The sequence below is a fragment of the Sinohyriopsis cumingii genome, chromosome 3 (genome assembly GCF_028554795.1).
Source record: "Sinohyriopsis cumingii isolate HCF-2022 chromosome 3, ASM2855479v2, whole genome shotgun sequence".
NCBI classification, from domain to species: domain Eukaryota; kingdom Metazoa; phylum Mollusca; class Bivalvia; order Unionida; family Unionidae; genus Sinohyriopsis; species Sinohyriopsis cumingii.
The window spans coordinates 62,644,619-62,670,033 of NC_142963.1; the positions used below are offsets into that span (position 1 = coordinate 62,644,619).

Consider the following 25,415-nt stretch of genomic DNA (forward strand, 5'->3'; position numbering starts at 1 on the left):
ATATATATATATATATATATATATATATATATATATGACACGAATTTAGAATATGCCGATATAGTTTGGGACGGGTGTAATGAAACTAGTTCTAGCCACACGGACTTGAATATATGCAAAACAAAGCTGCATTAAATATACATGTTTTATTACTTGCATTTAGAAGAGTGTAAAAATGTTCACAAATTTGCTCCATAGTGTAAAATGGTTAACCATATGACACCATACTTTTAAACGACATTTTTTCCACCATCGTTTGCTCAACATGGGACAGGGTTATCCTTTAACAAACAGTTTGAATTCTGAGACATTATTTTGTTGTTTTACAATTAACAAAAATTCATTTATTTTACATCTGACTATAAAATTATGAACTATCTGCTTAATAATATAAGAAACACCTATTAAATGTATGTCTTCCACTGAAACTTCAATGAAACCAATAAAGTTCCATTTTACTACTCCATAGGTGAAATACACGGAGGAATAATTTGTAACAGATTTAGGTTTGTACATGGGTCTTATTGCTGTCAATCACTTACTCAGTTTCAGTGAGTCAAATGAAACAGCCGAATACGATTTATGTGACTGTGAACTATACAAACTCTTCAACTGTATGTATGTATATGTATGTATGTATGTATGTATGTATGTATGTATTGTGTATTGGCTTTTGTACATTATATATATATATATATATATATATATATATATATATATATATATATATATATATATATATATATATATATATATATATATATATATATATATATATATATATATATTAGGGTTTCTGGTAACTGTTTAACAGTAACAGTAAAACAGCTGTTTTTCGTCCAAAATCAAAAAACAGTAAACAGCTGTTTTTTTCTAACTCTTTTACTGTTTCTAACGAAAATTTTTAAACAAAAATATACTACAACTGAAGCTCCAACGTTCTGTGGTCGTGGCCGGCTTCACCGTTGTGCCGGGCTTGGCCATCGGGTTGCTCGGCTTGCTAGTCATCGCGGTCTGCATTCTGCACGTTGAGTGCAGGACCTGTCATTGGCTTGGCGCATACTGTAGAATGCAGGTGTGCAGGTCTACTTGGCCCGTCGTGGGCCTGGAACCGCAGACCATCGTAATGAACTAGCGATTAGCCAATCGTGGGCCCATTGTCGCCAGATGAGGCACAATGAACCTTCGCTCAGCCCGCCGGAGGAGCGGATTGAGTTTCGGGGGAGGAGAAGACCGGGACAGAGACTTCATCATAAAATCAACTGTTCGAAGTAGTGTCTTTCAATCCAAAGTAAAAGCTGAGTTCGGACGCGAGATTGAACTGCATCTTGACGTGAAGACGCGCTGGAACTCCATCCCAACAATGTTAGAGCCGCTAGTAAAGACAGAAGTCGCCATCCGCGAGACACTAACCGAATTCAAGGCGCTGGAAATAATTGAGACATTGGATCTTGACGCTCTCAAAACTCTTCTGAAGGCAATGGAACCTGTGAAACTTGCTGTTGAGAATCTAAGTCGAGAAGACGCGACGTTGATGAGTGCTGACACAATTTTAGAATTCATGTTCAACAAGCTCTCTAACCTGAATAGTGACATTAGTACCAAGCTCATGGAAAATTTGAAGTGTCGCGTTGAAGAGCGATTGAACAATGATGTCATGAACCTCCTGCGCAGTCTCAAAGATCCATCTGTCGCACCGTCAAAAACTACGCTAAATTTCGCAGGAAATCTAGCGTCTCGTCTATTTTGAAGTCAACGATGTAGAAGATGTCGTCGAACAGTCGTCAAATGATGCTGAAAGTCGCTTAATGCACTTATATTCTTGAAATATTATTATAAGAAGTAAAAATGTATTGATTTAGAACTTATCACGAAGATATATAATAAAACGGTGTTCATCACAAAAATAAGCTATTGACTGTAAAATTAGTGAAAATATGGAATAAACAGTAAAAACAGCTGTTAACAGCTGTTTTTTGAAAAATGAAAACAGTAAACAGCTGTTTTTCGAAAATGACTGTTTTTCAGAAACCCTAATATATATATATATATATATATATATATATATATATATAAAATTTTCTTTGCGGTAGGAGTTGGGCCTACATAACTAATGTCACGAAGGAAAAGCATGTTTACTAAGTCTGCGTTTCGGATATAACCTTGATTCTGATCATTGAATTTTCTAGGAATAAAACTGCTTTCACTTTGATGGAAATCTCCATTAAGATAACATAATAGTATCGATCTATATAACATTGGTTATAACGTAGATTTGTCTGGACTGGAAATGAACTGTGGAACCTGAACCTGGTTCTAACATTGTGTCTTAGTTTTAATGTTTGAGGTTGAATCGCTCTTTTTGTTGTGTTCAGTTTTAATTTGAAACGACTTATTTATGTAAATTATTCACTGGAATTACGAACTACTCATTATTGATATCGGACTTTGTTACAATTGTTGGGATTATTTTTAATTAATTCGAGGACGATTTGGATTATATCATTATGATACATCAAGAAAGTTAACACATAAACACCATTCCATTATATTGGCACAACAGCGAATTCAAAATTGGAACTCATTCGGAAAACCGCTGGAATTCATTTGAAATACTATATGCATTTGGACATGGGATGTAACTTTCATGACTATTTGGGATTTAATTCACAAGACTGTACAGTTGTATTAAATTTTCACTTTACATTCTAGGGAAATAAATTACTTGCTGAATTTACAAACGTGTTAGATTTCGCTCTTTTATGTTACTTACTTTAAAACGAGCTCTACCATGTATGTATGTATGTATGTATGTATGAGTATATGTATGTATGTATGAGTATATGTATGTATCTATTTATGTATGCATGCATACCTGTCTGTCTGTTTGTTTGTTGCATGCATGCATGCATGCATGTCACTTAGCCTTGAATGACACTAAGTACTCTCAGATATATTTTTCTTTCATTTTAAACTACAATGCCACTTATTATGGCTTGGTACCCAACAAGCCACTAAACTGATGAAAGTGCTTGTTTGCTTGGTTTTTGTGGGTTTCTTAAGTAATGTAATGTTTAATTCATTTAATACCACACGTAAATGCATTTATGACAGTGGGCCATTTCAGGAGATTACACATTCACTTAAGGACAACAAGCGCGGGGTACAGAAATACCTTTCAATGACACGTGTCTCGTTTGTATTTTCAAATATTATTTTATAATAACAATGAGTCAATTCAAATACTTTCGTGAAAGCGGTAATTGGTAAAGATGATGCTATCACAAGTTGCCTCCCTTACACGCCTAATGCGTCAGTTCAAATACTTTGGTGAAAGCGGTAATTGGTAAAGTTGATGCTTTCACAAGTTGCCTCCCTTACACGCCTACACAACGTTACAAAGCTGTTTCGATGGTTTACTTTACTGTAATTTTGATTCTGGTCCAGATTCATTTAATCCAATAAAATTAATGACTATGTAGACGAGATATCTTGACATTTCCGACAACGATGATTGACACTTGCTCGTCCAGATGCTTGACAGCATGTTTCTCTTAGTATAAGTAGTGTAACAAGTGTATAACAAGTAAACGATGTGAATATGCAACAGTCGTCAGTTGATATATTTTTAGCAACCCGATGTTGCTATAAGAAACTCGCACGCCTGGCTTACAGCGTCATTGGACAATAACGAAGTGCTCCACATATATATTCAATGTGTCACTTCAGGCGGTCAAATATTCTTTCTTAAATGAACTTCTGCTCCATAAACATCGAAATGGATTAAATATCTGAGAAATTAATATGTTCCTAGGTTTAACGCAGAGAAGCAGTAACAATAAGAGACAAAAAGGCGATAGCATGCAAGTAGTTCCCACGATCATACCATTGCTGAAAACGTACTTTTGTAATAAGGTTGTAGCAGTGATAATGATATGTCCCCTCACTAAGTTTCATGATTTCAGTACACCAATAAAAGCAACAATGTTCACTAAAACGAGTAAAATTCAAAGTGAAGTTCTTCCGTGATAAGGATGTGGAATTAGTAGGTTTCATAACAACCTTATAATTTGATTATCCTACCAATAACAGAGTTTGTGAAAAAAACTTAAATTACAATTTATAACCAACGTTAGTGAGGCGCGACAGACTGGTCAAATTGACCTTCTTTTCTGATAAGGCTGAAGGACTCATCAAAATGCATTCCCATACTATGTTTCTATAGTTTAATTTATAATAGCTTGCATACAGGGTGCAAACAAATCCTGCGCGAAAAGCCAAAGATTACTCACGAATGTACAAATCATGTACAAATATGCACAAAGTTAACCACCCTCATCCCTCACGCTGGCAATAGATGATATGAAATCCGCTTCAAACTCTTTCCTACGATTTCGCAAGAAAGAATAGTTCAGGTACATATGTATATAACTTTTATACGAGTACATGCTGACACAGGAAGTATCAGTACAACAACTCTCCACTGCTTTGTAGAAATAAGTACAAATGCACAAACGATTTTAACGAAAGTTGCTTCTAATGAATGAAAAACAATGTTTTTTATAATTTCTATTTTTGTCTTCAAAAGATAACATTCCAAATTAAGAAATCTTACTGTAACTTAAAAAGCCACATAAAAATATGCAAAAGAAACACACACACACACAAGTCATCGCATATGTATTATATCGAGATCGATGCACCGCTAGTAATATCTCTCATGATGCAATTGATCTTGCCTAGTTTTGAAAAGCACACTGCATTTACATTTTCTATGCCACAGACTTTAAAACCATTTCGTTTATTGATTTCTCTGTTAAAATCACCATTTAGCTTTCTGCGGAATTCAATTTATAACATTAGTAATCGTTGTACCTGGTGTACAAGACAAGAAAACACTTCAGGTCAAAGTTGAGCCAAGGTTGTTTTAAAAATTGCCCATGAAATTGAAACCTTTACGTCATATATTTTCAGTATTGTGTACATCAGATGTAGAAATAATGAACAATAGTTTATTTCAATATTCTCAGATCTGAGACACTCCTCAACGTTTCTTCTAAAATAAAGCAAGCATTGTGTTGGTATAATTCATGATAATATGAATTTGTTTAATTTTGTATATCTATTTTTTTTAAAATTGTTTACAAAATATTGGCTTCATCCTCAGGTGGTAAGAAAGGTAGTATTTAACAATTTCATTCTGAATACGAAAACCTTAGATGTGACGTAAAATCAAGTCCAGGTACTTACTTGGTTGTTTCTACTTTACCATCGTCTGTTATGTGATCTTCAATGTTGTCGTATACGAATAATTTTCCGGTCGCACTACTGCATGCACTAAAATATATATGAGATTGTTTAAGAAAGTGATTTGACATAAGTAAAAAGTTAAACAAGATATACAAATAGAATCTTTCTTTATCTGAGTATGACAATGCTGTCAGACTCTTGCCAGTTTTATTCATCTCACATCAAACATAAGTAACTAACTGCAATTTGACAAGATATTTCTTTCCTAGCTTCCACAAGCCATTAAATAATGTCACATACATTAAAAATTACACATTTTTGGTTTAAGTAAATGCAACTTTGTAAAGTGTAGTTAATTCCAATTGAAGACATATCAGAAAAAATAAAACTTTACACTCAGTATGTATTGCATTGTCGTGAAGTAGCATATGTTTGAAACGATTCGTCATAATCGAGTTACATTTAAACTATTTCATCGCAAATTCTAGAATATGATCGCGACGATGAGATACAAAAAATTGTTAATTGACCGATTAGTGTAATTGGATGAATCGAATGTTGGAACCATTAAAAGTGTAATTATAGAAAATCATGCAAAAAGAGTGCTTTTTTCTTTGCCTTCTATTTTCGGTAAGCGCTCCCTCAAATTATAACTATTTATGTATCTGTTTAAATTAACTAGAATGAAGTTAATATATGCAACATGACACTAATAAAACTTCTGTTAATATTTTTATAACACGTTACCTTAAGATTGTATCCTTTGTCAAAGCAACCGTCGTTCTATCTCCCAAAAGTGTCATTTTTAAAACTTGCGAGTCAGCGATCAAAAAGATCTGCAAATGTTGACTACATGATATTTACTTGATAATAGCACAGATCAAAGAATAAGCTCAAAAAACGTACGAATAAAAGAATGAAGATTAAAGAAAATCACAATAGAAGGTAAATGGAAAATATCCGAATAAACGGTAAACTTCCTAATATGTTGAGCTTCATAATGTGCTGATGTGTCACATAAACTGAAAGATGTGTGACTGATATTTAATAATAATAATACATTATTCTTCAAATTATCATATACACATGCACTATGATTATTGGCTCCTAAATAAAAAAACGCTTGTTACGAAAGGTCGCTTACATCTGAATTCTTTGCATGTGTTGAAAATATTTGGAACAATACTTTTGATGGTCATTTTGCAACAACTGATATTTTTTATTCCAAAGCACATCCACAGCTTAATTTTGATATTTTGGAACAGATCCATTTTTCTGGGGCCGAGGGTGGGTGGGTGGAGGATGTTGCTGGTGGCAAAGAGATAGGTGAGATATGACAGAGAGAAAATGCATACTTGAATGTAAGCGGTGCTGTTTCCTGCCCCATCCCTCACGAGGACATTCAGATTGAAAATTCCCGACATGTCTTGAGTGTACCACATATTGTTCACAACAGTACCATTTCCGGTAACACATATCATACTGGTGCAGCGTTTTTCTAAGTTTTGGTTGCTTAATAACTTATTAAGGTCTCCGGTCATGTTAAATGAAACCATTTCGAAGACCCACTTTTCAATGCCATTTTGAGGCAAATCTTTGTCAGTGACTTTACCCTGCAAATAATAGAAGAACAAGAAAATGTCAACCAGAAGTTGGGAGGGAGGTCTTCATAGTTCGCGACTTTAAGTAAGAACATATTTTTAATTACATAACGAGCAATGTCGATTAACCTCTCATCTTTATGTAACTTTTTGCAATTAAAATGATTCTCTAAAAAGTTCATTCTAAATGACTGAAACTGGAGTGTAAACATATAATTAAGTTCATAAAGATTATAGCTGTTCCTTAATATATTTAATCAGCTACTTACAAGTACTTCTGACTTACGTTCAACGCTACTATTTTCTCAAAAGACCAGACGTTATCCTGCATTTTTATTTTATGATTGTCTACTCATTCGTATTTTTCATACAACGTACAATGAATCTAAGACAATTCAAGCAAGACAATCCGGTAATCACATCAATATGTGTATTTTCATTTTGCAGTGTTTATTTCTATCATAGAACGATTAAGGAGGAAGCAAAGATTTTGTAATTACAAAATGTATATGTATTTTATAGTTTTGTGTTGATTTAAAGTCGGTAAGTTTTTGCTTAGCTAGGTGAATAGATAGATAGATAGATAGATAGATAGATAGATAGATAAATAGATAGATAGATAGATAGATAGATAGATAGATAGATAGATATAGAGATAGATAGATATAGAGATAGATAGATAGACAGACAGATAGATAGATAGATAGATAGATACATAGATACATAGATAGATAGATAGATAGATAGATGGACAGACAGATAGATAGATAGATAGATAGATAGATAGATAGATAGACAGACAGATAGATATACAGATAGATAGATAGAAAGACAGATAGATATGTATTAACCTTCAGCTCTAAAATTTCCTTATTGGGTTCTGTATTTCTCCTCATGCCTACTCTCAGAACGTCAGATATAAATTGTGGTGGATTGTCATCTGCATCTAACACATCGATTCTAACATTGGCTGTATCCGTTGAATTCCACTTCAATGGGTAGTTTCCACACTGATCACTTACATCCTCCACTACCGAACAATCCCTTACTTCCACACCAAATGTTATTGTTGACTGGGTTTTATTTTCTCTGTCTAATGGTTTTTTTACGATAATATAACCCTTTTCATTGATATCGAAATAATCTGCATACGTCCCTGTACAAAGGAAAAAGCCATACAATTTTTAAATGTGTAAATATATGCTGCTTGTTTAAATTTCTGGGTAAGAATCAAAAGCGAAGCAAAATAAAAACGGTGAAAATGTGTAACAGCATTTGGACTGAGACCTTTCTTTCAGGCAAATTGTGTGTTAGCTATAAAAGAAATCCTAAGTTTAATATTGTTCCTAAAATATCTTATAAGTATTTGCGTAGAACACCAGAGGCTGTAACTGAGAATGAGAATCTCGGTTTCAATCAGATACTTACGATATGCCATCGGCTGTGTCTTCCCATACCGCAAGAACATTTAGGTCAACTCAGTTATTACTATACTATTAGTATGACATTCAAAGATATGGCTCAGACAATCCACCTTGCTGTACGAGTGATACTTAATTTCCAGGACGAATCAAACATCTGTTTGTACAGCATGGTAAATAACCTTGCTGATTGACCAAGTAACATAGTTTCGCCCACCAAGGCAATTTCTAATATAATACATTAGTCCTGATACGTTTAAGTGAAAAGCAAAGTCCTTCCTCGACACTATCACCAATGGGTTGTTCCAGCCTTTATATTACCACTGGTAGACCCTCCTAAAGAAAAACTGAATTCATCTTGCAAAATTTGCGGTTCTGTATTTCATACGCTGTGAGTACTATGTTTTCAGCCACTTTATTGAATCATACATTTCATTAATTATACAGTTAAAGCCTCCTACGTATAAGACTCGAATCATGAAAGCAAAGCTTTGAACGGACGACTCCATGGAAGGACAAGGTTTAAGGTTTAACATTTTTTATATAAATATTATTAAAGAGAAAGTCAGGCTTTCCTACTTGTTTTCATTATATTAATTCTCGTAAAATCCTAGGATATTGTACCAATTTTCAAACTTATGGTTAACCAGATAAGAAAGATAATTATCATCGGTCTGCGCCATGTTGGCTTTATTCTTTTGTTTTCTGAGACGAGCTGAATTAGCTCCCTTTTTCTGGTGACTTTATACAGACATATCTTCCTAATAATAATGGCTGTATGTACACGATATCTTCGAGATCACATTGATGAACTTGACTCTACTTTTGTATTGATTAAATTTTTGCAAACTATTTACATTAACATTAATTAATGATACGTATGTTTAGATTAATTCTATATTTTGAGATAAATTATACAATCTATACAAGATCCCATTTCTCATTCGTAATCCCTGTAAATGTCGGCAGTTGATGAAGTAAAAACGAAATAATTAAGAAAGGAAATTTAATTTAAAGCTATATTTCTTGCATACATTCATTTAGTTAGTGGGAGTATGACAATAATTTCAGAGGTCATCACATTTAACGAACCCGGTACACAGATGGGTCACGGATAAAACGTAGTATCTGACGTAGTTAAGATGTCTAGTTATATGTGATAGACTTTTTATGATAGCAGATATCACGAATTAGGTTACAGTTGTGGATAACAGTTGCTTATTCATTACACTATGTTTTTTGTTTTATAAAATAACATGTTTGTGATTTTGCTACCGAACATGAAGCGAGCTCACCTACTCACACTATCAATAATAATGTATAAACTAGCTCTCTATCTCTCTCAAACACACACACACACGCGCGCGCTCGCGCGAAGCTACGGTGGAGTTCAATAGGCCTTACAGAGCTAAAACAACAATAACGGGCTGGTTATATGCACCAATGTAGCGCATCTGCGATAAAGTTTAATCTACTGGGATGGAAAATAACTGTTACATCAATGGACCAAATGTGCTCACATTATACGGATGTAGCAGCTTATGTGAAGTCATCGACTGCGTAGATAGTATGCTTCTAACCGGATATTCCCTTTAAATATACCACTTAATACAGAATTTTCGGGGCCCCGAGTTGCCGAGTGGTCTAAAGCGCTCTGCGTTACGGATCACTGCCATCTCACCTCTGTCTGCGTGGGTTCGAGTCTCGAATTCAGCCAATGTGGGTATGTTGGAAAGCTTGCCAGTAGCTTCTCGTGGGTCGGTGGTTCTTTCCGGAGTTTTCCCCGGGTTCTTCCTCCACCATTAATACTGGCCGCCATGTATAGCCTATCATGTGCTGTAAATGGCGTTAAACCCCACAACAACAACAACAACATAATTTTCAGCTATTCGCACCCCGATTTCATAGCATGCTTCATATGTTTACTCACGTGTTGCTAAACCATATTGTGGATAGCAAATAGTTAAGGAAAATATAATCTTGCCAATCGATTAAAAATATACCTGGTCTATGTTAATAAACAATTTTAAACACGATAGATAGGTACGTACGGATGACAGTTACATAGAGAGAACGAAATACATTTAGAAGAAAAACAAAATTACCTATGTCCTTGAAAGTGAAGCATGAAACGGAATTTTTGTCCGGATCATATGCTACAACTTGACCTATAGGTTTGTTTTCTGTTCCCTCTTGAACAGAAAAATTGAAATTTGACTCTGTGAAACTTGGTGGCTGGTCATTCACGTCGCCCACTTCAATATTAATTATCACAGGCGAAGATGTACGATTTGGAGTTCCCAGGTCAGTTGCCATGATTTGGACCTTTATATTTTAAAAGAAGGAACGTTAGTTAGTATGTGTCTATAAGAGCAGATTGATGATTTATACGTGCAATAATGTAACAATCCTTACTTGTAGGTAAAATAAACCTGGACCGTCTGCACTACAACTAGCCAACTCGGCACAACAAATAGAGACCCCAGGAAGAGTAACACAACTATTACAAAAGATCAGTCAGGGCCCCGAGCGGCCGAGTGGTCTAAAGTGCTCTACGTTACGGATCACTGCCATCTCACCTCTGTCTGCGTGGGTTCGAGTCTCGGATTCGGCTAATGTGGGTACGTAAGAAAGCTTGCCAGTAGCTTCTCGTGGGTGGGTGGTTCTTTCTGGGGGTTTTCCGGGTTCTTCCTACATCATTAAAACTGACCGCCATTTATAGCTTATCGTGTGCTAAAAAATGGCGCGAAACCCTACAACAACAACAAAAGATAATGCCTGACGCATGTCTCTATCATGCAGATCATTAAAAATATATAATTATCGTTTTGCTAGCTGCAAACAGGTTCAGAGGTAGACAGCGGTACATACAAATGGACATACACATGAAGAGCATCAAAAATAACACTGGCATAGGACAATTTCACCTAAAATCAAACATCAAATGATACATATCATAGCTCTATCACTTTCAAGAGTTTGCGAATAACATTAGAAAGCCATATTTTGTAAGTGAATCATGACTATATATCTTTTAAAACTATGCCATATAAAGCATCTTTACACTTGTCTTATGACTGGCTGAATTAGATCAGAGACTTGATCTTCACTCTTTCTCATAGGCCAGTAACAAGGATAAATAGTTTGTAACATTACTTTTCAATGAAATTTTGACGATACGAATCACTACAGTGTTCCTTATTAACTACCAATATCGTCATTTACATTAACCGATGTGTGCTAACTCGAGTTTTCATTATTAAACTCTACTACTGGGAACCAAAGTAATATCTGAATATGATATCTTCAAGATACATGGAAATTTTTTGTGGTTTAAAATGTATTTTATCATTTAGTGTGAATAATTGACTAAAATAGACAACCCTATATCTTATGGAGCAAAAATGAACATTTCTTAAGTTTTCCTGATGTTCCAAATGTATGTAGAATTTTTTTTTTTGCTGACTGACTTATTTTGATATCTTTTATTTTACCTAGGTAAATAAAAACAATAATTTCACAAAGTTAACCTTCTGTTAATGTTGAAACATTCGTATATATAGATGCTGAATTTTTTTACTTATTACCTGGGATCAACATGATCTTTATAGTACGTACTTCTCTACGATTGATCCTATAAGTATCATGTACTCAGACAATTTCTTTCTGTCAAACATTTTTGATATATGTGAATAAAATATCCTGTTCTTTATACAACGATAACTTTATCATCACAAAGAACTCTTAAATTTTCATCTTTAACATTTCAAGTTCCTAATTAAGCATCCCAAAAGGATCATCTATTTTAATCAATGTATAACCATCAGTTTTTCACTTTCCTCCCTGACTCTCTAATTACAGTAAAAAGATGCAATCCAATATATAATCTACAACGCATATTGGCCTGCAATTTGCATAAAAATAACAAACTAGGATAGAGTCGCATGGACTGGCTTTAAAGTAGAACTTAGAATGTAACTTAGGAACTTAAAATATGTAAAATCAATGAAGTGGAGTGAAAAATATTGTAACAAACAGTAAACCTCGTATATGGAAATGTTGGCAACACTCAGGTTAGCATTAACAAGCACTTCTCCTGTATCCTTGATGATGAAACTCGTACTGTTTTGTGGTTGTATGATGGACATGCTGAAGTGATATTTATTATTAGGACTGCTCTTGTCGTTGTCCGTCGCATTTATTTTCAGTACCTTAAAAGTCTTGGATGCACACTGAAACAAAAAACGTAAATACAATTTCAGCATCTTGCTTTGATAGACGTTTGACGCTTAAGACATTTAAAAAATGACCTCTTTGTGTTTCAGTACTTTTAGTTTAGATTTGAAACCTTTATAATCATTGTTTGGTAAAAACAAAATTTGCATCCATTTCTGATTGTCTTTTGATTACTGAACCAGAGATATGTTTTTTTTTAACAATTTCATACAATAAACAACATAATACTTAAAGACTCTTCTTAAATTTAATCTCAAATTATGGAAGAAGATTCGATTCAATTACTACTAGATTTGTTTTATGCGTTCTCTAATATAGTTTTTTTGTGTGTATCATCTAGACTCTTGAGCCTTTAAAAGGGCAGTGAATTGGAGATATTTGATGTAGTTTTAACAGCACACACATCTATTGAGTAATATAAATGTATACGTTTGTTATCTTGTTAGTCTTATGTTTTGACTGCATTCTCAGAGTATGAAAGTATTTACAGAGCATAGCATATTAAATAAACACACACCGGACTCACCACGCCCACCCCCAAAAGAAATATTATAAAAACGGAAAATATAGAAGAAAGACTTCAATGACGGACTAATAATTCGAAAGTAATTTGCGAAAGTAACAATGAAAGATACCAAACAATGTCCAGAAAACCTTTAAGATATGTTTTCGTGAGCTGCCTGTTCGATATACCCACAACAATGTACATATTATATGAAAACAAAATCAATTCAATGACGTGGCTGATACTATATGGCGTTATAGCAATATGCAGAAACATTAAAGGACAAACAAGGTTCCATATTTACCTGATACGTAGTCATGCTCTTACCTCATAAATTTTGATCTTTCCTGGCACGTTTCCTATTTCAGGAGCATTTAGGTTCACGTCTAGGATGTCAATGTATAGTGTCTTGTTTGAGCTAAGCCTTGGTTTTCCATTATCGGTGGCAATCAGAGTGATGTTGTGCCATCCCACCAAATTAAGGAGGCTTTTGGAAATGATCACTCTTCCTTCGTTTTTTCTAATATTGAGAATATCAAAATAATTTGATGCATTTGTGTCGTTTGCAATAGAAAAGGTAACATCGGCATTCTCGTTAGCATCGGCATCTGTTGCTATGACTGTAAATATTGTACTATTTACCGCTGTATCTCTGGGTGTTTTCGTTTCAAGAGTTTGGTTCGGAAACTGCGGTCGATTATCGTTTATATCAAGCAACTGGATTGTAATGATTGTGGTATTCATCCTAACTAACTTAGTATCCTCTGGACTGTCCCTGGCTACAATGGTAAGCATAAAGGACTGACCCTGAGGACCCTCTCTGTCAAGATAATTAGATACGAATATTTCGCCCTGAAAAATAAATTAAATGCATAAAACAATAATGTATTAGTATGCATCGTGGTCCCTAAAGCTGTTTCACCAAAATCTGCAAGGAATTAGGTTAAAAACTGTTAATTATAAAACAGCAAGATTATAAAACATCAGTCACGAACGTATAACTTCACACTTTCGAAACGGTACCAGCAACTCAACATATGAATAAATATCTTCCACAAAAAGTGAAATTTTAATTGTAAGCTCAAATAATTCCTGCCAATGGCTAGTAGACGTTACTGCAAATGATATATAGCACTGTTTGTTTATCTATCTCTTATTTATACAAATTTGGGAAGAAATAAATCCACTCACCGTAGTTTCATTTATATCAAAAGGAACTTTCTCCGTCGTGTCAGTTTTATAGTGCAATATTTTATTTGGTCCTTCATCAGCGTCGGTTGCATTGATAATGGCAACAGTTGTACTCTTGTTCATATTTTCCATCACATAATATGTTGTATTATGAGAACAAAACTGAGGTGTGTTATCATTGAAGTCGACGATTATGATTGATACTGTAACATTCGAATGTCTGGAAGGATATCCATTATCTGTCGCGATGACCGTAAGATTAACTGTTGGTGTACTTTCTCTATCGACCGTACCATTTTTAGATAGCACACCTAGAAAGACATAAGAATTTATATGTTCTGAAAATGCTTTATATGCCTGAAAGAGCAAAATTGTTGAAATGGTACCGGCAAAAAGAAACAAAAATCAATCGATTAAAGATTGTCAACAGTGTTTGACCAATGACAAATCAGACATAAAACGTATTTCGAAAAGTCGCTGAACGAAAATTGGTGCCCGCATGTTTCACGAAATCGGTCAATAAGTGATAGACTATGCATGAAAGTTGAATTTAACAGGGAACATGTCCAAAAGAGTATAAAACTAATGCTGGGTGCGTTAAGGAATGAAACAGATCTCAAACATTTAAAGATCGACATCCAAGATTATCATCATCACCACCACCAACAACTGCATCAATATCAACAATAAAAGCTGCTTCTGCTACTGTTGCTATTGCCAATTTTACAAGTACACAATCTAGGTTCTTATAGTCCTGAATGGCAGAAGTCCAAGTACTTGTATATGCAAACAATTTCAATTTACTCACCTGTTATAGCATCAATTTGAAAGGCACTATTATTCATGCCAGCATGTAGTGTATAATTACTGATCCTGTAATTAATCTTTCTGTTTTTATCCTTATCTGTCGCCCAAACACTCATGAGAATCGTTGGATTGTCGGCATTTTCACTGACTCTCGTTTTGTAGTACGTTGCATTTCCCTCAAGAATAAAATAGGGATCGTTGTCGTTAACATCCTTTAAAGTTACTGTTAGGGTGGCTGAAAAATAGGGAAGCTATAATTTAACATGTCTATGAATCACTTTTTCGATTGGTCAAGTGCAATGCTAACAAAATGTTATATCTTTTCTCGTTTGATGGCATATTGGATGTGATCTAAATAATGATACTTACCCTATACAATTTAATTTTTGTAGCATTTATTATGCTTGAGAAAAGATGTTTGACAGATATCCGATTATAAATAAGACTACCGCGAACGGTATATTGTACGCCGCCACATATTTGGTATATACGTAAGTAGTGAAGGGGGATATTATAGGGTCTATGGGACTTATCATTAAAAATACCCTTGGGACAATATAGGGTCTATGTAAATTTAACATGGAGAAAAATCGTGGGACAATATAGGGTCTATGGGAATTAACATGGCCAAAACCCCCTGGGACAATATAGGGTCTATGTAAATTTAACATGGCCAAAAACCCCTGGGACTGTATAGGGTCTATGTAAAATTGAAACAGGGAGGGTCTCTATATTTTTTTCAAAATAAAATAAAAAATAAAATAAAAAAAGGGGTAGGCAATGGAAAGGCTATCTCTTTTCGAGAAATATGGCTGGCCCTGAAAAGGGCCTTTGGGTTTATGTTAATATTAATATTAACATAGATGGCATCTGTTACATCTTCTTCTTCTTAAACTCCTTCTAACTGCCGGTCCATACACAAGTACCCTCTTGAGACATCCTTGTCTTTCTATATAAACTCTCCTCATCCATAGACTTGTATCTGTCCTATCAACAACAGTCCACTTGGACCGGACGTACATGAGCATGTCCGTTCTGAACATCATTGTTGACACAAGGGTTGAAGATTGAACGTCGGTCCACATCTTGCGGCTACTAGAAACAGGTGAATCAATGCACTGAACTGCGCTTATTTATAGGTACAGGTAGGATTGAAACGGATTGAGTTCATTCACCAATCCGAACACGCGTTACAAAATTCAGCCAGCCGCATCCAATCCGAAGAGAGCAGTCTGTGACGTCACGTAGTCAATATAGATCTGCTACCGCTTGTGTGCAGTCAATCTATGCGACAGTGATTCAACATGACGGAAACTCAGAAAACGATCCAATGGGGTGCACCAGCAGCGGAGACCGCCCAAGGGAACCCGGACTTACTTTCAGAAGAGGTGAATTGGGATTTTGTGGATTTTCTCTCCTCGCAAGAATTTGTTCCGGAACCTTCGTTACCTTCTTCATTACCGCAAGTGGAGAATTTTAGACAGAGACAGAAAGAAGAATTGGAGAAATTTATACAACGACAAAAGGAAGCGGAACAGGCTTTTCTCCTACAGCAACAGCAACAAGAAGAAGAGGTAAGAAAAAAACAACAGCAGCAACAGCAAGAAGAAGTAGCAGCAAAGAAACAAGAGGGTGAGAATCAAACGGTCACGGTACTGTTGGACATTTTAGCGGAGTTAAGAAGTCTGAAACAAATGTATCAGACTTCTTTATCACGACCGAAGAGAATACGACCTTCCCGAGCTAAACACGTCAACTCTGTGACTAAGCCTACCGTACCACCCTTAGTGATTTCAACCCAATCATTATCATCATCATCAACATTACGCAGTCCAGAAGTAGGCCTTGGCCGTGGCAAAGGCATAAGGCAGTTAAAGTTGATTGCTTAAACTCACCCCTTCACCATGAAGAAAAAAGGCCCTTTTCAGGGCCACCCACATTTCTCGAAAAGAAATACAATTTCAATTTGCCAATAACTCAAAAAATAAACCCCACCCATTTTACCCTTATAGTACGTGTCTGTGTATGAGTGCGTGAGTGTACGTTCTTGTTTTAAAATCAAAACTCAAAGACACTTACCTTATATCATTAATTTATTCTTTTATCCATTTTTTACAATCCAATTCACAATTCACAACACAACACTTTAATAAAAAGTTCATTGACTTCTTCTTTCTCCTTGTTTAGTCTCTCTGTTTTTTAAATTTCCTCACCGTCTTTTCCTCATTTTCTTCCCTTCTTCTTTTCTTCTCCTGTTTCTTTGCCTCTTGTAAATAGAATTGTCTTCTTTCTTCCTCTTTTTCCTCTGAAGAATCCCTCTCTTCTTCCGAAGAATCCCTCTCTTCTTCTGAAGAATCCTTTTTTTCTTCTGACTCCTCTTGTTTCTTTTTTGGGCAATCTGGAGACCAATGTCCTTTTTCTTTACAATAATAACAGGTATCTTGACTTTTGTCTTTTTTAGTCCCTGTTTTTGTTCTTTTTTGACGGTCTGGACACTCTGAAGACCAATGCCCTTTCTTCTGACAGATATAGCAAGTATCTTGACTTTTATCTCTAAAGGAAGGAGAGTAGTCCGTAGGCTGGTCTGAAGAGAATTTTCTAATGACCCCTCGGAAAGCTCTGACGAAACGTTCCATCTGGTTAGTCTCTTCCATCGTTGTGCTCGGCTTGAGAGTGAAATGAATAGTGAAAGGACAAGACACACACCCTTTTATATACGCTGGTCTGCTATGACTATAAAGAAGCTCATGGTGTTTGAACTTGAGTCATTTGACTTTTTGCTTTCAAGATGAAACGATCTAATTCATTCGAGAAGAAAGAAGAAGAAAGTAAGAGGCAGAAACGTGATCTATCGCCTCGAACCAGGGCTGAAATCTTGGCACAAATTCATGCCAGTGATTTTGAAGAGGACATGAGTGAACCAGAATTTGAAACCTCTAAACCAAGTTCACCACCCTTAGTCAGCCCTGAAAAATACTATTCCATTCGAGAGACGGAAAAGGGTTCCTCTAGAAAATTTAGAACCACGGCTTACAAATACACGGTGAAGTTTAAAGATTTCAAGTCCGAAGTACCGTTAGAGAAAGCAGAAGGGTTCATCACCGGAGTGTGGGATTCTCTGCTCACTGCACTCAAGCGACAATGTCAACCCAAAGAAGACGATCGCTTGAGACTTTCCATACAACACGACGGTTTGAAATCCCCTGTTTGGATCGAGTTTAGCACCCCTGCAGAATTGACCGCTTCCAAAGTCATGGACAAGATTCAACACGTGCAACAATCTAATGACCAGTTTGACATCACCGATGGAAAAGCCACATTGGACATGACCCACGTCTCTCCTCCTCAAGGGACCGGACGCAAAAAGATGTTATTGGTGAACGACCTTCGCAGCATTAAGCGTAGCCTTGTCCAAATTCACAATCCTCATGACCAGATGTGTTTAGCCCGTGCCATCGTGGTGGGACGAACCTATGTCAACAAGAACGACACGGCAGAATGGAAAAGAGACTGGGAGAACATTCGACAATCGGACCGAGCCAAACAACGAAGTGAAGCAGAACTCCTGTTACGACAAGCTGGCATGTCCAAAGACACACCCTGTGGCATTCCTGAGATGCAAAAATTGCAAGATGCCCTAGCTCCACGATACACTTTGAAAGTGCACCCTCAAGAAGTGCGCGGGTCTCTGTTGTTTCGAGGGCAAGATTTTAAGGACGGAAAATACATTCACGTTTATCATCACGATGACCATTTCGATACCATTACCAGTATCACCGGATTCCTGGGATACAGATATTACTGTGAGAAATGTGACCATGGTTATAATAATCGAGAGCAACACAAGCATTGTGGATCGAAATGCACAGGATGTTTGGCCTCTTCACCCTGTCTGAGCGAAGAACCAGTGCCTTGTTCGACTTGTCTGCGCACGTTTGTCAGCCCTACCTGTTACCAACAACATTTGAAGACGCAAGGTTCACAGAAGAAATGCGCTTGTCAACTGCTGAGATTGTGCTCTACGTGTGAACAAGTCATACGTACCAATAATACCAAGGCACACGTATGTTCAGGAAAGAAAAAATGTCACATTTGTCACCACATCGTGGACTTGGAACACCAATGTTACGTGCAAAAATACCAACCCCCAACAGAGAAAGAGGACGGTCACAAGAAGAAAGGCAATTTCATCTTTTTCGATTTCGAATGCATGCAAGAGACCGGCATTCACATTCCTAATTTCTGCGTGGCTCATCGAGCATGCGAGAAGTGCATTCAAGAACCTATCTTCAGTCATTGCCCTCACTGCAGCAAGATTCCCGGAGGGCGTGAAAAAATCTTTCGGGGGCCGAACACGTTAGCCGATTTTGCCCAATGGGTCTTAGACCCCGTCGACAAGACGTGGAGCCAAGAGGATATCGAACGTTACGGAGATTGTCATCGTCATGCCACGGTGATGGCTCACAATTTCTCCGGATACGATGGACAGTTTCTTTTGAGGTACTATACGGAACAAGGCACCGAGCGTCCTAAAGTCACTTTGAACGGAGCCAAAATCATTTTCATGCAAGTGGGACAAGTACAGTTTAAAGATTCGATGAGTTACTTGGCCATGCCTTTGAGTCGAATGCCTAAAACGTTTGGAATGACAGAAATAGCTAAAGGGTACTTTCCACACTTTTTCAATACGGAAGCCAATCAACATGGCGTTCTACCCCATTTGCCTGAGGCTCACTATTACGACCCCGACAACATGCGTACCGAACAACGAGAAGCTTTTTACGCTTGGTACCAGGCTCACGCCTCGGACCCTTTCGACTTTCAGGAAGAAATGCTAAAGTATTGTCGTTCCGACGTGGACATTTTACGGCGTTGCTGTGGAAAATTTCGAGAACTGTTCATGGAACACGGAGGGGTCGATCCTTTGAAAGAAGCTTGCACCATTGCCAAAGCGTGTTCCTTAGTGTACCGCCAACGATTCATGCCTGAAAACACCGTGGCTGTCATCAGTCCTCAAACGACCCACTATGTCAAACGTCAATACTCGGTCAAAGCCCTACGTTGGTTACATTACTTGTGCGACAAGGAAGACAAGTGGACTCAGCATGCCCGCAACGGAGGGGGCGAAAAGACTATCGGAACGTATTCGGTCGATGGCTGGGACTTAGAAAACCCCAAGATCGTGTACGAGTTTAACGGTTGCTTATTTCACGGATGTCCCGTCTGTTACCCTGACCGTGGCACCAAAAATCAGTTTTTGCAACGAACCGTGGAAGACTTGTACCAGGACACTTGTCAGCGTCGCCTAAAGTTAGAACAGGAAGGATACCAAGTGGTGGAAATGTGGGAACACGAGTACGATCACCGTATGAAAACCGATCCCGAGTTTAAACGCCTCGTGGAAAGTTACCAGTTCATGGACCCGCTGAACCCAAGGGATAGTTTGTACGGAGGAAGGACCAATGCCACCTGTTTGCTGTACCAAGCCGACGAAGAGAAAGGAGAAGAAATCAAATACTTGGACGTGTGTTCGCTGTATCCCTACGTGTGCAAATATTGTCGCTTTCCTGTAGGGCAACCGCAATTGCTGACGGAACACATCGACCTGAAAAACATTCGACAATACGAAGGCTTGATCAAGTGCAAAGTTTTGCCTCCCACGAACCTATACCATCCCGTCTTACCTCACCATTGTCAAGGCAAACTGATGTTTCCCTTGTGCCGTACTTGTGCCGAAACGTGCAACCAAGACCAACCTTGTCAGCACACCCAGGAAGAACGGGCCTTGACGGGAACCTGGGTCAGCGTAGAATTGTTCAAAGCTCTGGACATGGGATACCAACTGTTAGAAGTGTACGAAATTTGCCACTTTCCCAAGACACAACAATACCACAAGGGTGACCCCACGCAGAAAGGCATTTTCGCAGACTACGTGGATGCCTTTTTGAAACTGAAGCAAGAAGCCAGCGGCTATCCTTCCTGGTGTCACACTCCCGAAGACCAAATACAATTCAAAGAGAAATACTACGAACAAGAAGGCATCACTTTAGACCACATCGAGAAAAACGAAGGCAGGCGATCGTTTGCCAAAGTGATGTTAAATTGCTTGTGGGGTAAAATGGCACAACGACCGTGTTTACCCAAGACGGAATATTTGACAGAACCTTCCCGCTACTTCCAGATGATTCACGACAAAACCAAATACATGAAACACGTGGACGTCGTTCGAGAGAATTTAACCTTGGTCAATTACGAAGAAGATCTGGACTTTGTACAAGACGACCCTTTTGGAAATGTCATCATTGCGGCTTACGTGACAGCTCATGCTCGCTTAAAATTGTACGAAGCTTTAGAACTGTTAGGGGAACGCGTCCTGTACTTTGACACGGACAGTTGCATTTACATCCATCACCCGATTCAACATCACCCTAACATCGAAGGAGACCGTTTAGGAGCCTGGACAGACGAGCATCCCGACGACAAGATTCTAAGTTTCGTCAGTGGCGGTCCCAAAAATTACGGCTACGAATACCGGGACAAACAAGGAGAAGTGCACACGACGTGCAAAGTGAAAGGACTGACTCTGAATTATCGTACCAGTCGAGTGGTCAACTTTGGGGTATTGAAAGAAGCCTTGCAATCGGGAGAGGATGGAAACTTTAAAGTGACCACCTATCAACCGAACAAGATTGTACGTTTACCCACTCACCACATCGTCAGTCGACCCTTGCAAAAAGTCTATCAAATTGTATACCAGAAGCGAGTGCGACTTCCCAATCACTTTACGTTGCCGTATGGTCACGTCGGTATTGGTCTGTATATAAAAAAGGAACCCTAGGCAAGATCGATAGTTCATTGGGACTACCAAGACCGAGCGAACAAGATGAATACTTTCAGAGAAACACAGAACAAGTTGTTTAGAAAGGCAGAATTCAAGTGTGAGGCTTCAGAAGTGGAATGCGATTGTGAGCCTTGCGATGGGTACGATGCTGTACCTTGTGACCTGAGCGATGCCGTAAAGCATCATGGGAACTTTAGTGTCCCTACCCCTATCATGGAAAGTGATGCTGTGCGTGTCAAACCTGAGGGATGCGAAAGTGATGCCGCTCGTCCTCTTGGACATTTTACTGGGTTTCGTTTTAAAGGGGAATGTTCACCTTCACGTCTACCCCCTTACGGATGTCATCCAGCCCTGAGCAAACTCCTACCTATGTCACTTAACCCTCATCGAAACGAACCTGTGAAAGACGAATATTCGTTTCCTGTGCGTTTGTCGGAATACTGCGACTTTGAAAATCGTCTTCAATCGTTCAAAGGAAAATGGCCTAAGTATCTGGGAGGACCGACCCCCGAAGAATTAGCCAGAACCGGATTTTTCTACTTGGGCGAAGGAGATAAAGTCAAGTGCTTCAGTTGCGGTGTGTCACTTCACCACTGGGAACCGCAAGATTCGGCCTACGTAGAACATGTTCGATGGTCACCGAATTGTCATTACTTACCCTTAGTGGGACCGAGACATTGAAGTAACTTACCATGTCGTTGACGAAGAAGAAACCAGATTGGCTAGGAGTCAAATGTTGGACATCACCGAGACCAGTACTTAAACTTCATTTCAAAAACGATATTGAATCATTACCTAAAGAACTGCAAGAGAAGATTTACAAGGAAGTTTTGGCAAGGGTTTGCCAGAGTGAAATCTCAATGGGTCACTGTAGAACTTTTGTGTCGAGAAATTCATAAGAGGAAAGTGAAAAAAGTCAACCAGTGTGTTAGATTTCTTTGGGTCAAGGGTGCATTCATCCTATTATATCGCTTTAGACCGTTTACATCAAAAGAGTTCAGTGACATTCTTGGACGTTACCCTGAATGGCAGTGGTCAGAAATTACTCACTATGTGGATTACTTTTGTGAATTGTACAGACTGACCTATTCATGAGTACTTTACAAGAGAACATTCGTGCTTTGCCTGTGGAATTGAGAGAAAGGATTTACCGAGAGCTGGTGAAAATACAAGTGAAACGTAAAGAACAATTGCATCCGTTACGTCACCAGATCTTTAACCACTGGTACTTGAATGGTATAAGAGAACTGATTCGTCAGAAATTGTTTCAATGGTCAGACCTTGTTCAATACTTCCAGGCCCCCGATGATTCACGTGTTGATCATTTTGGTTACTTCGAGATTCACCTAGAGCAACCCCTTGAGGAAGACGAGGTAAAGGATTACCAACATTTGTTACGTGGAATCTACTTAGCGGAAGAGGAAACTTCTAATCGAACTCTGACGTTTCGGTTACAGTATGCAAGATTTACATTCCCCACTGGAAAACGAACATCACTGGCTAGAAAGTACGTGTATTCTTTTCGAAACAAAGAGACTATAAAAACAGGCTGCTATGCCACGACTTATGTCGTATGTCATCCAACAGATTCCGTGGAAGGAACTCAATGACCATATTCAAACCGTGGATCATTACCATCAATTATTACAAGAACTGTATCCATTCAATTTGGGACGACAAGTGGTGTGTGTCTTAGTGACTTGTTTTCTGGGATTTCGTTTACCAGCCGATTCTTTGTGGACTCTTTACGATCAGTACTTACCACCTCCATGGCCTTAAATGGTCACGAAAAACTTCTTTTGCTCAAAGCCTTGCGGTTTCATCTGGATACTTCTCGACCTCAACAGGAAAAAAAAGATTCGTCAACTTTTAGCTACCCAAGACGTGTATGACGATGTGTGTGTAGCTTGTGACTTACATCCCCACTGGACAGATGTCCGTGCCTGGAAAGAATGGGGTTTTGAGGCTTGGACCCAAGAAGTGGCCCAGTATGCACGAGAGTTGTTCAAGGAAAAAAGTTACTTTTCAACCCGTGTTAGTGACGGTGCCAGAAGAACCCGTCACCCAGGACAGGACTGTCGTGGACAGGCCTGAAAGACCCTTTCGGGAGGACACTTGTATGACCTTACCCCCTACTATAGAACTGGTTAGAACATTACCCAAAACATGTTGTACAGACACTTGTGTTTATTCCACGTTCATGGTTATCATGTGCCTTTTATCCTTGTACTTAAGCCTTTGGCTTTTATGTATTTTTGTCTTTCGTATTCATGTTTGAAAAAAAACATTCAATAAACGTGTTCTGAAAAAGTATATAAACTCTTGTCTTGTTTGTTTTTCGTGTCACAAGTGACATTTCTCACACCATGACTACCTCTGCTGTCTCTGCTCCCTCTTCCTCTACTGTCAAAGTCATCGACGAACACTTAGATCGTGCCAGTTGGGAGGCTTTGTATCTTCGCCATCCCTTTAACATGCTCATTGCTGGACCTAGCGGTTCAGGCAAAACCGAATTCGTCAAACGTTTGATCGAACATAAACATCATTTGATCGATCGACCCCCTCAACGGATCGTGTGGTGTTACAAAGAGTGGCAATCGGCGTACAGCCTCTTGCGAGAAAGTCAAGGCGATTCCATCGTGTTTGTGGAAGGCATTCCTAAAGAAGACGACGGCATCGTCTCTGACTCCCGTCAAACCCATTTGGTCATTTTCGACGACATGTTAGGAGAAGACGAAGAAGAAATTAAATTGTGGTTCACGCGCAAAGGGCATCACCGTAATGCCAGTGTCGTTTACATCACCCAAAATTTGTTTCAACAAAGTAAAGCCCATCGCACCATCAGTCTCAATGCACATTACGTGGTCTTGTTTAAAAGCCCTCGAGATAAATCGCAAGTGCAAGTCTTAGCCAAACAGTTAGGAACGCCTTGGCTGACTCAGGCGTACGACGATGCCACTCAAACGCCACACGCCTATTTACTCGTCGATTTGAAACCTACCACTCCCGAGGATTTGCGATTTCGTACCCACTTGTTTCACCACTGGTGCCAAGACGGAGGGCCTGTCCTGTACACGTCTCCGTCCTCGACTTCATTTCACTCCCCATCAAAAAATCTATAAAAACCTCAGACCCTTTTCGTCTGTCTCACACAGTGTGAACATGACGTCCCTTCAGTCGCATCTTCCCGTCAAATTGATTCGTGCCTTGTATGGCATCAGTCGAGAAAAAGATCCACAAACACGAGCTCGTGTCTTAGAAGCTAGTCTCAAAGAAGTCTTACGATGGTTCACGGTGACGGCACGTCAAATACTCCAAGGAATCATTCAGATTCCTCATCAAACCAAACGCTTTTTCGATCGAAACAAAGTCGCTTTGGTCCAACTGGCCGATCCCCGCATCGACACTCAAACCAAAAAACAAATCATTTTGAAACCTGGAGGGAGCGGTACTCTAGGAGGGGTCATCATTCGCTCACTCTTAAGATGGGATCCTAATGCCCCCAAAGTTATCCCCAAGACAAAAGTTCAACGAATCCCCAAGAAGAAAAAGAAAAAGACCAG

At 38.2% G+C, this 25,415-nt stretch overlaps 1 protein-coding gene across 1 annotated transcript in view; it reads right to left on the reverse strand.

Moving 5' to 3' along the window:
• LOC149802973 (cadherin-23-like) overlaps nucleotides 1–25,415 on the reverse strand; it is a 110,081-nt gene that overhangs the window by 14,056 nt on the left and 70,610 nt on the right. Inside the window, exons 14-22 of the mRNA XM_089952512.1 lie at nucleotides 15,013–15,246; nucleotides 14,205–14,515; nucleotides 13,341–13,865; nucleotides 12,316–12,504; nucleotides 10,378–10,597; nucleotides 7,703–8,007; nucleotides 6,606–6,863; nucleotides 5,998–6,086; nucleotides 5,251–5,337 (exon numbers count right to left, since the gene is read on the reverse strand). Of these exons, the coding sequence (XP_089808638.1) occupies nucleotides 5,251–5,337; nucleotides 5,998–6,086; nucleotides 6,606–6,863; nucleotides 7,703–8,007; nucleotides 10,378–10,597; nucleotides 12,316–12,504; nucleotides 13,341–13,865; nucleotides 14,205–14,515; nucleotides 15,013–15,246 (2,218 nt within the window). The remainder of the gene's footprint in view (nucleotides 1–5,250; nucleotides 5,338–5,997; nucleotides 6,087–6,605; nucleotides 6,864–7,702; nucleotides 8,008–10,377; nucleotides 10,598–12,315; nucleotides 12,505–13,340; nucleotides 13,866–14,204; nucleotides 14,516–15,012; nucleotides 15,247–25,415) is intronic.